Raw genomic sequence first — 12,232 nt, 5'->3', positions numbered from 1 at the left:
CTGACTACAGAATACAAACTGAAGATAATCTATGTAACATAGAATGTAAATTAAAATCTTTGTTAGATAAAATGTCTATAAAACCTCCTCATAAATCTGATCCTACCGATATGAAACCAATTATTAATAATCAAATGCAGTTCTTACAGCCAATTAAATTGCCATGTTTTAGTGGAAATTTACTTGACTGGCAGCATTACTTTAATACATTTAATGACTTAATTCATTCTAGAAATGACCTATCCGATATTCAAAAATTATACTACTTAGTCATCTTTAAGGGATGAGGCCCTTAATATCATCAAAGACTTACCAATTACAAAGGAAAATTATTCAGTCGCCTTAAATCTCCTATAAAAAATATATGATGATAAATACATAATCTCTGTTCATCTTACTCAAAATATTTTAAAAATTGGTTTCATTGAAAAGGAATCTGCAGATAATTTAGATCATTTTATTAATAAAATTAATTCTTGTATAAGTCCATTGGAGGCAATGAATTTACCTGTAAATCCTTATGAGCTCATTGTTATGCAATTACTAGCATCAAAACTAGACAAAAATACTTGCAAAAATTGGAAGGAAAGACTTCTAATGAAAACTTTCCTAATTTCAAAAACTTTGTTGACTTTCTTAATAATATAAGACAAATACTTGAAAATGTTGCAGCTAAACTTGAGTGTAATTCGCAATCAAATAACACTCACTCTTTTAACAAACAAGTATTTAACAAACCCTTTAAAGGTCAAGGGAAATATAACAGTACAAATACATTTTACAGAAGAAATTTAGTTAGTTACCATGCTAATGCAAAAAATTATTCAATGTACTATTTGTAAATCCGATCATTATTTATATACATGTAAAAAATTTCTTGATTTAACAGTAGATGAACGCAAGGAATTTTTAGTCCAGAATAAGTGTTGCTTTATTTGTTTTCGAACAGGTTACTCTGTAAATAATTGTATGAATAAGCATGTATGTAAAACATGTTCCAAAAAGCATCATTCCTTAATCCATATAGAGGAAATTAATAAATCTAGCTGTAAGCCTGAAAATAATACTTATCGTGCATTAAAATTACAAACAAAAATGTTTTATTGTCTACTGCTGTGTGCAATACTGTGGACAAATATGAAAAGTATCAGACATGTAGAGTGTTGCTTGATTCAGGCAGTCAAGCCAATTTCTGCACAATGGAATTTGCTCGTAAACTTGGGCTAACCTTAACATTATGTATTTATATATAAATACAATTATATTTATAAAAATATAATATATACTATGATATACAAACTAGAAATAATATAATATATTATATTATTATATAATATAATATAAATTGAATGTATATATAAATTTTTATGTTTTTATTTTAAAATTATTTTTACAAGGTTGACATGACAGGAAAGGGAATTAAAGTTGGATTCAAACAACCAAAATTTATACTTGGGAGAAGATTTTTTCTGTTTACTTTTTCATACAGAAGCAATCTGGCAACGTTGTGACTAATCTTCCACCATGTACAAATCAATATAAATCAAATTTATCTTTATTTTTTGTATTTTATATTTAATTTTTTTGTATTCTATATTTTTATTTTATTTTATCTATTTATTTATTTTTTAATATGTAAATTGTATATATTTACAAATATATTAACACGCATATGATAATTATTTAAAACTATCTTAAGCAATTATTAATAATGTATATTATTAGTAAAATTACAGGTAATATTAATTTAAAATCATTGAATTCCTTATCGGTTGCTTTCAAAATTTTACACTGAACATGAGCAATTGAGAAAATGGATTACGTTATGCAATCTACTGCAATCATAGTTTAATAATCATAAAAAAATATATAAATGCTTCCGAGAATAAATGGAATATCTCAAGATTAACAATTTTAATTACGTTACTGCCGTACTACAATAAGTCGTAGTGATATTTATTAAATACTATTCGTTAAATAAATTACAATTAATATATAAACTATATCCCAAATAATATATCATTTTCTTTATTAGACGACAGTTCTTTGATTATTTTAATCATATAACGTTTCTTATTGTAATGAATAATACATAGTTTATTACAACAGAACCGAAGCTATTTAATGGTCAGACTAAATGAGTAGGCGAGTGATTTGATAGAAAAAAAAAAGAATATTTGAAACGCTTTATAACTACCTTTAAACTAACCAGGTTGATATATAGTTAACTCAGTAAGCAAGTGGCGCTTGCTGGAAATGGCGCGAACGCGTGCCGATTGTGGTGGGGATTTTAAAGGATAAGATATATCTAGAGATTTAAACGTCGGTGTAGAAGAGAAGTTTGTATCAGTTGGCCACTAGACACGGCCCTGTTAACATTAGTGCACGAATCCTCGCCGTGTTCCATATTTTTTTTTTTTATTTACGTAATTATTTTTGTTAAGTGAGTTCGTTTTTCCGGATTACGAAAATTTTATTTTTACGATAAAAGAAATTCAATAAAATTTTTTTTATAAACTGTGGTGTCTATATATTATATTTATAAGTTTTTGAAGTAAGTGAATTTAATTCGTATACTTTTTTAAGTGTGAATGAAGGAAAAAGTGAAAAAAACGGATTGTGTTTTCTTTCTTTTTTAAATAAGAAAAACAAAATAAACTAAATATATATTTATATTATTTAATTATAAAATTTAAACATATTTAGATTGTTTATTGAGTTTTAAGTCCTAAAATAATCTTCTTTTTTCTTATTTTTGATATTATCTTCAAAAATATTTAGGCTACTTTAAATCAAAATTATTTTAACTGCATTACAAAAAAAAAATCAAGTATAAAAGATACGATAAATTATGGTAATTTGATTTAATCTCGTTTAACATTTCATTAACAAGATATTTTTATTATAATAAAAATAAAAATTGGGTTATTTTCTTAAACCAAAAAGGAAAATATTATAACTACTTTTTTTTTTTTTTTAATACACAAGTGAAAATTTTATGCATTTATTAGAACTGAGCAGTTATATCAAACAGAGATTAATATTTATCATTTACTTTTAATTATAAACTTTATAAAAAAATTTTTTTATGATTAATGAAATTATAAATTAAGTTGTAATATATTACTGATATTAAAAAAAATCAAATTTTTGAATTAATTATAATTATATGGCATATATTTGAATACAAATAAATTAAAAAGTGAAAATATGGCAAAACTAATTAAAATAATTCTGTTTTAATACAATTAAAACAAAAATTACCATTTTTTTTTACGAAATGTAGACTGGACTAGCTATTGTATATAAAATTCAATTTTTTTCTTTAGTTAAGACAGTGTCGTAAAATATAATTTTTCTAGATGGATAAAATAAGGACACAAGAAAGTGATGCTAATAATAATGATAGTATACCAGATAGTAATTTAAATAATAAAAGTTATTCATTAAGGCCTCGATCATCCGTGAAACCGGGTATTGGTGTAATAGATGAAGATTCCGCTAGCGACTGGAGACCGAGAGGTCGAACGAAACGTCGACAAAAACAAAAACCACCGCCATTAAGTAAATATAGACGTAAAACAGCCAACGCGCGTGAACGTTCACGTATGAGAGAAATTAACGAAGCGTTTGAATCACTGAGGCGTGCCATACCACATCTAACCCAAGAAAATAACCACAATGAGAAAATGACTAAAATAACTACGTTAAGGTTAGCCATGAAATATATAGCTGCATTAACACAGGTATTACAAGACCCAGAACCCGAATCGGATTTAGATTCGGCCGAATATACATTATCATTAACACCTACATCAATAAGTGATAATTCCGATCTATACGATCAGTTCCTTATATCGTCATCGGATCCATTATCATCGTCATCGTCATCATTATCAATAACTACAACATCATCAACAAATTTTAGTAATAATTCTTTATTATTAAGAACATCAAACGTTCCTAATAGTGGTACATTTTTTCCGTCACCATGTTATACACTAACACCGCCGGATACATCGACCTCATTAATCGATATAAGAGAACATTGTTTAACACCTTCAGATTTTCAAACCGATTTTGATTCACTTGCATCACCGACTGTGGATTTTGATGATTTTTTCTCATCGTGACATAAATACAAAAAAATAAATATTCAATCAAATTTATTGTTGAAATATTTTTTTTTATAATAATAATAATATTAAATAAAATTACTTAGGTCAGTAAATTTATAATAACATTTTCAGTTAAAAAAGTGTATATCAAATATTGTAAAACTTTAATAAGCTAGAAATTATAAGTTTATTTTTCAACGAAATGTATGTTTTTTTTGTTTTAAATATTATTTAGAATGAAATATGTCATTTATTTTAGATATCAATAGAAAATTGATTTACTTATATTTTAATCATCTTTAAAAAATATAACTTTTATTTTAATTTGATAAAATTGAATAAAACCTAAATAAGTTATATAAATAAAAGTTATTTGTTAGAAATAAAAATAAAATGAATATTGACTTCTTTTACAGTAAACTGAAATGCAATTATTCTTTTATACTCATCATTTATTTAGAGTTTATTTAAAAATAATTATTTGATAGGCCAATTTAACTTCTTTTTTTTGTTACCAATAAAAATAACAGTTTTTTAATATTAATTTTTTTTATTTATTTTTATTTTACATAATTTAATAACGGTTTTAAAATAAATAGTTTGATAAAAAAAAAGTTAAAATTAACATGAACAACTACTACTAATAAATTCCTCTACCCTATAGTTCTCTCTCTCTTTCTAAAAATATATATGTACTATCTTTTTAAAAATAAAATTTAAATAATAACACAAAAAACTAGAAATAGTTTCATAAATAACAATTTAGAGTCAAATAATTTATAAAATTATCACGTTACGGTATGTTAACTTTCCTTTCTACGATGTCGCATTGTCAGAAAATGTTTTACATTAAGGGGCAGATGTAAATAAATAAAAACATTAAAAAGCTGCAATAATTAATTTGATTTTATATGTATTTTATTTTAATTATGTTTAACTATTGATACAATTGAAAGCGAAAGCGTTTTAGTACACATACCGTTAATATTTTGCAAACCCTCCTAATTATATTTTGGTTGATTATATATATATATATATATATATATATATATACGAAAAATTTGTAATTTTTATTATAAAAACAATAGTAATATGTTTAACAGATATAGCTGGATTTAAATGTACTAATATTATTTTTATTTTTTATTTTAAAGGATGAATAATAAAAAATATAAATAAATAAAATATGATAATACTAATTAGTTATTTATAAATATATTAATATTGTATCAAAAAGAACAATTTTGTAATAATATTGTAAACAGTAAAACAGTTTACAATATTATTTAACATTTTTATTTACTATGAAGTTTTTATTTATATTTAATGAAATATAAATTATTTCTATGTGGTTATCATAAATCAAGAATTTAAAAAAATTATTCTCAAATATTTTATAATATAGAATTTTAACAAACTGAATTTTACTAAAATGAGGTAGCAGAAAATAATTGTGAATTAATATTTTGAGAAATCATGTACAGATAATCAATAAATAAATTATAACTGCTTTAAAAAAAAATACCATGTTACGGCAGTAGGTCAACTAATATAAATTATAAAATTTAAAAAAAAAAATTTAATTTTTTTTCAAATATAAAATGATAAAGAATTGAAGTAGATATTTAAAAAAAAATTATTTATTTTTAAAATAACCATTAAATATTTCTATATTTTTTAAACAACAAAAAATGAGGGAAAATACTGTTTATTTAATTTAAACTTTTTTTTTTTTTTTTAACTTCCGAGTCCACAGTTAAGCATTACTTCAGAGGATGAGATGAATGATTTGTAGCGTGTGTGAAAATGCAATAATTTTAATTATTAAAATTAAATTATTATTTAATTTTATCTAAGTTTTATTTGTTTTACAGTCATATGTAAATGAATTGTGACATATGATTAATGATTAGGGATATTTCAGTTTTGAAATTAAAGGGTTTAATTTTAATTTTATTAATATAATATTACATTTAAATAATTTTGGTGTGTTATCTGAAGCAGCTAAAATTGAATGCAAAACCTAAATAATTTTATGTGGTTAGCACAAATTTGTAGTTTTGAATTGCTCTTTTATAAAATTAAATATTTATATAAAAAACAAGAACATAAGGTTTTTTATTTATTTATTGTTTTATCATTATTATGTAGAAAATTTATATGGATAAATCAGTTTTATGGTTGGTAATTGTAAAATACATTAAATTATTTAATTTAAGTAAATTCATAAAGATAATTAATTATTATTAATTTCTTAATAGTACATATATAGGATTTTATTGTCTAGGGACCACCCACACATAAAGTCAAACAGAATTATTCTTTTTCTTCTTCTAGTATTCTCTCATTCTGTTACTTTGTTTTCGTTTTCTTTCTTCAGCCCATTTTATGCCTGGTTTTTTGGCTTTCTCTGGGAGTCTACCGTTTTTAAAATTTTTCTAAATTGATCTTCGTCTTGTACTGTGTTTTCATTTATGTTTAATCTTTTAATGTCTTTATCGACTTCCGAGAACCATATGAATTTAATTTTTGCTACATTAAATCTATCAAAGATTTGATTTATAAGTCTTTGTGGATCCATTCTGTACAAGTGGCCGTAAAATTGCAATATATTTTTCTTATTGTGTTGTAGATTTTATCAATGTTTCTGTAAATTTCGTTTTCGAGTTTGTGGATTCCGTTTCTAAAATTGGTGCTATATTTTTTTTTCTTAGGTGTCTTTTTTCCACTTTGAAAATTTCTTTACGTGAAAATGTTTGGAGATATTCAGCTAAATTATATATTAGGACGGGTAACATTTTTTTATTTAATTACTTTTTTTTTTAATTGATCACCTAAAAGAAAGTTTTTTTTATTAATTGTACCTAAATGTTAAATATTTTAAAAGTTATTCTATTCTACCAAATAATTACAAAATAAAGTTAATTTTATTATATTTGTTACGATTTATAACCTCCATAAAAATAAAATTTTTACATTGGAATAATTTATTTTATTGAATGTACATTTAGATTATATCTTAATATAGATTTAATTAATTATAATTCTTAGTACTAATTTTGTTGAAAAAATTCGAATATAAGTTGTAAATAAAAGGAACAAATTCGTAACGAATAACTGGGTTTTTAAAATGGTTTCTGAAGGATGCAAACCTTAGATTATTATAGCTTAATACTAAAAAGCCGACCAGGCTGGTCTAGTTATCAAAAACAGCTGATTTCGAAGTCGAGAGTTCTAAGATTCAAATCCTAGTAAAGGCAGTTTACTTTTATACGGTTTTGAATACTAGATGGGATACCGGTGTTCTTTGCTGGTTGGGTTTCAATTAACCACACATCTCAGGAATTGTCGACCTGAGACTAGACGACTACATTTCATTCACATTCACACATATCATCCTCTGAAGTAATACTTTACGGTGGTTCCGGAGGCTAAACAGAAAAGGCGAGAGGTTAATATTAAAAATCTATTAATTTTTTTTTTCAAAATATTATACAGAAATGGGCTTCTATCAATAGATCTGTAATAGAATTTATTATAAAATACAAATATTTATAATTTATATTATAAAATAAGATTAGATTATTTTAATATATAATAAAAAATTTGGATAATCGAATTTAATATCATTTTTTCTACAATTAAATCATGTGACCTAGTTTTTAGTAAATATAATTTACCTTATTTTCTATATAAATAAATAATTTCAGTATGTTTAAAAATAATAATAAACATGGTGGCAATCAGTCCACATATAATGGATCAATTATAGATATTTATCCGTTTTTTGATGAAATGAAATATGTAAATTGAAAAATTATTAACGTTATCTGTAACATATATTATGAATTTTAGTTTAAAATTAATAATTAGATATCTTTATATTAAAAAATTTTAATTGACCATTTAAAGGTGAGAGAATATTTATTTAAATTAGGATTATTTTTATTTCTTGATTATATAACAGTAACTTTTTTTTTACTTTAGTCATTAAATAAGAAGTACATAAAATGTTATATAAAGAGAAAATTGTTCTATGCATATACATAGAAGCAAAATTAATATTTTACAAAGAATTTTACTAGAAGAAAAGTTTTCGCTTTAATGATCTTGAGTATAAAAGACTAGGATATTTTCTTTAATTTGCATATTAATATGTTTATCTTAGATTTAATTTTAAGAAGAATATTGTTATCTTAAATGTAAGAATATAAATTAATCAATGATAATAAATATTTACTATTAACCAAAAATTTGATGATTAAGCCTGTAACAAAATTTATGTAAAAAGATGAAAATAATAAAATTTTCAGAAACTGAATAAAAAAGTATTCATCCACTTTTATAAAGAAGTAGTTTTAATTAAAAGTATAGATTTATAAATAATTTTAATTAAAAATAATACAAAATATTAATCAGATGGATATATAATCGGATATAATATAAATTATTACCTTATGGATTCTGATATCGGATTTATTTATTTATTTAGCGTATGGCACTAAAAAATAACACCAATTACAGTTAAAATTATAAACAAAGATTTAACAAACTAATATATGCTATCGATTCTGGAGTCGCCATCAGGAAATCTTCAGGATTCCCTTCATAAGCTGTCCTAGGGCAAACTTCTGTGATGTGTCCGATAGTTTGATTTTCACTACACTCACAAAGGGGTGTCGGTGTTTTACCCCATTTATACATGTAATAGGCACACCTACCATGCTGAGTTCGTATTCTGTTTAGCGTTGACCATGTCTTACGTGGCAAGTCAAAACCCGGCGGCCTTTGAGTAATAAATGGCATTTGGTTATTCTGCTTACTGATATCGGAAATCCACGATCATTATTTCATTAAGAAATTAAATTATAAGCAATTTGACATTTTTACAGATATTTTCACAACACACTTATGAAATTAAATTCAGTCTTCTAGGCTGTTTGTAACATTACTTATAGAAAAATTAATGTATCTAAGATTGAATTTACCTATTTTTAAATATTTTTGATTAATTTTTTTATCTATATTTACGAGTTTTTTTTAAATTTTATTAAAAGTAAACAATTTTTATTCATTCTATGAAAAATTATTTAACCTAATTTCTATAAATCTTTTCTAAAAATATATAATTTACTATTACTAAATGATTGAAAAAAATCAACTTGTAAGCAATACACAAAATATTTTTAAACTATTAGATTTAAAAATTATACTTTCATATTTTTAATCAATATTACTGTAATTACAAAATATAAAATCCATTCAGAAGGAAAGTTGAAAACCATTTAATTAATAAATTCATTTAATTTTTAAAATAATTGATCTCTTAGCTTATAATTTTATTGTGATTATAAATGATGTACGTAATTTTTTTCATTTTCTATTAAGAAAATTTAGAAATATCATATTCTGAAAATTTTTAGTTTTTACAATGCATTTGTAAATAATTAATAATATTACTTTATGACAGGGAGTTAAAAATATTTTGCTTCATAATTTCGTATAATAATATGTAGTAAATATTTACTGATAGAATTATTTTTTAAATATTAGTGTGTTTTTTCCTGTTTTGTTTTTTAATAATTATAATACATTGTATATTATTTTAAGTATGTATAAAATATTAAAATGTTATTATTAGAAATTATATTTAACAGATATTTACAGAAATTAGGTTTAATCATTTTATTTTTCCGGTGAATATTGCTAGAATAGCTATATGAAGGGGAAAATATGGTGATCACGTCAAAAATGGGATATCGGGTTTTTCCAAATCTCTACGTCTTGGGATCCAACTAGTTCATATAGATTTTAAAAAAAACATATGTGTATATGTATGTGTGTAAAAATAATTTTAGATTTGTATCTCAGGAGTGACCAACCTGATTTTCTTCAAATTTGACTTATTTCTATATACGGGGCATTGTTCATATTATTTTTTTTTTCTAATTTGTTCAAGGAGTGAAGGATATTCCAAAAAATCAAGTTCAATTTTTTTTCGGTCATTTTTGAAAAAAACTATTAACAAAAATTTGCTATCCACAATTCATACAAAAATAATAAAAAAATGTAAAAATCAATCCCCATCTTTTAAAATAGAAATATATATTTTTTGTTCTTTCGCTGCTCTCCCTTCGGTTTAAATATTTTTAAACATTTCTGAAAGTTTATATTAAGATGTCTACAATTTAAAATAAAATATAACCCCGACATAAAATGCCTTTATTGAATCTGGTTTTAGATTTAAAGAAAACTTTATTATGAAAATATTTTAAGCTTAACCTATATATGAATATATTTGAAGATCTTTTCTTAAAATTATTCTCCACTTCTAAAATATATATTCGTGTTTTTTTTTTCGTTTGGTTTTGTTTATTGGTTCTATATTAATTTTTAATATTAGTAACCGTTAAGTTATGTAATACTTTGCCAGATTCTTTTAATGGGATGAGGTAAATATTAAAACTTATTTTTTATTCTTACAAATAAAACTAATACATTTTTTCTGCCGATCTAAACTGAAACGTTGAAAAATATGTGATGAAACATAAGTGAGTTGCAAAAATATTTATACAACGAAATTGTTTTTCTTTTTTAATTATTTATTTTCTTATTAATACAAGTAAATGGTAATGATAAAAATACTTAATTTTTCTCACTGGTTACACTACACTTACTGATTACACAACTGTATTACCAATTAATATTACTTGTAAACATGTAACATTAAGGAAAATTGGTTAAAATCTAATAATGTTACCCCTCAAAATGTGTATATTTAAAAAAAAAAAAAAATATATATTTTACGCAAAAAATTAACTTCTTTTAACCATATTTTACAAGATAAAAGGAAAAAATAGAAATAATTATAATATTTTAAGTCATAACCTGTACTTTTTAGACCTGATATAAAATGCAAGTCCAAACAAAATTGTTTTAACTATAACGATCATCCAATTCAAAATTTAATAGGAAAAGTAAAGAGTAAACTGGTTTCCTTTTTGGTTGTGTTCTTTACTAAAAAAAAGATTTATTTTATAACGTATTTAGCATGTGAAGATATTGAGCCCTACAAATATTAATTAGCCTTTGAAAGTATAAAAACGACCTCCATGGCGAAATAGTAGCGTCTTGGTCTTTTATTGGTGGGTCCCTGGTTTGAATCCCGGTCAGCTATGCCAGTTTTCATAAGCTATATTTTTTCATTTCAATATTTACACGCACAATCTTCGTGGTGAATTATTTCATCAAGCAAAAAAAAAAAAAAACATAAATAAAATAGTGTGATTTTGACAAAACTATTTTTGTTAAGTTAATATCATCCATCCGAGCAAAATATAATAAGTATAACTTTACATAAAAGAATAAAAACGATACAAAATAAAGAAAAAGTTGAACAATTTACAACGTACACAATAGGAAAATATTATTATTTTTTAAATACAGAAAAAAATTGTTTAAACTTTTAACCATATTTGGTGAATCTGCGCCTTTAAAAACTTCTATTTTTTTTATTCAGTAGAAAATAATAATTTATCCTATTTTAAAAAAATCTTTTCTGAGTAAATATCTCGAAATTAAATTACTAATTAAGTAGTACTTTTTTTTAAGAAAGATCTGGTTTAACAGCTGAAGTCATTAGCTTGGTGGAGGTGAAAATTGGTAACGTATGAAAAAATGCCATGGCTACCGACCGGAATTCAAAACCGAGACCTCCGAATGAAATGCCGAGACGCTACTTACTCAGCCACGGAATTTTTAATTAATATTACTGTAAATATAAACTGTAAAAATCAAAAATAGAAAAAATGAAAACCATTTAGTTAATATAAACATATTTAAAATTAAATAAGATTTAAATTTTTTTTCAAATATTTAGATATGGAGTAGTGGTTCATTAAAATTATTTAAAATTTTATATTATTTGGTTGGAAAAGAATTTCAATTATACAAATCCTATTGATCAAATTATTTTTGGGACCTTGTATTGTTAAAAAGTTATTTTATAAAATGTCAACATTATTCAACAGTTTTCTATTTAAAAATTACCTTAACATAAAACAATAATGATATTAAAAATTCAATTAATTACAAGAAATCGTATTGCTGGTGTT

The 12,232-nt window shown here is 23.4% G+C and overlaps 1 protein-coding gene across 1 annotated transcript; it reads left to right on the top strand.

The window, feature by feature from the left end:
- Positions 1 to 3,362: 3,362 nt before the first annotated feature.
- Positions 3,363 to 4,133, top strand: LOC142330852 (uncharacterized). The gene has a single exon (XM_075376318.1). The coding sequence runs from the start codon at positions 3,363 to 3,365 to the stop codon at positions 4,131 to 4,133; it is 771 nt and encodes a 256-aa protein (XP_075232433.1).
- Positions 4,134 to 12,232: the final 8,099 nt, after the last annotated feature.

Source organism: Lycorma delicatula, chromosome 10, assembly GCF_047948215.1.
Source record: "Lycorma delicatula isolate Av1 chromosome 10, ASM4794821v1, whole genome shotgun sequence".
Classification (NCBI taxonomy): Eukaryota; Metazoa; Arthropoda; class Insecta; order Hemiptera; family Fulgoridae; genus Lycorma; species Lycorma delicatula.
The sequence above is the reverse complement of the archived record's forward strand: the minus strand, read 5'-3'. Positions and strand labels throughout refer to the sequence as shown.

Coding starts and splice junctions, on each gene's coding strand:
- LOC142330852 (XM_075376318.1), top strand. CDS start 3,363: ATGGATAAAATAAGGACACAAGAAAGTGATGCTAATAATAATGATAGT.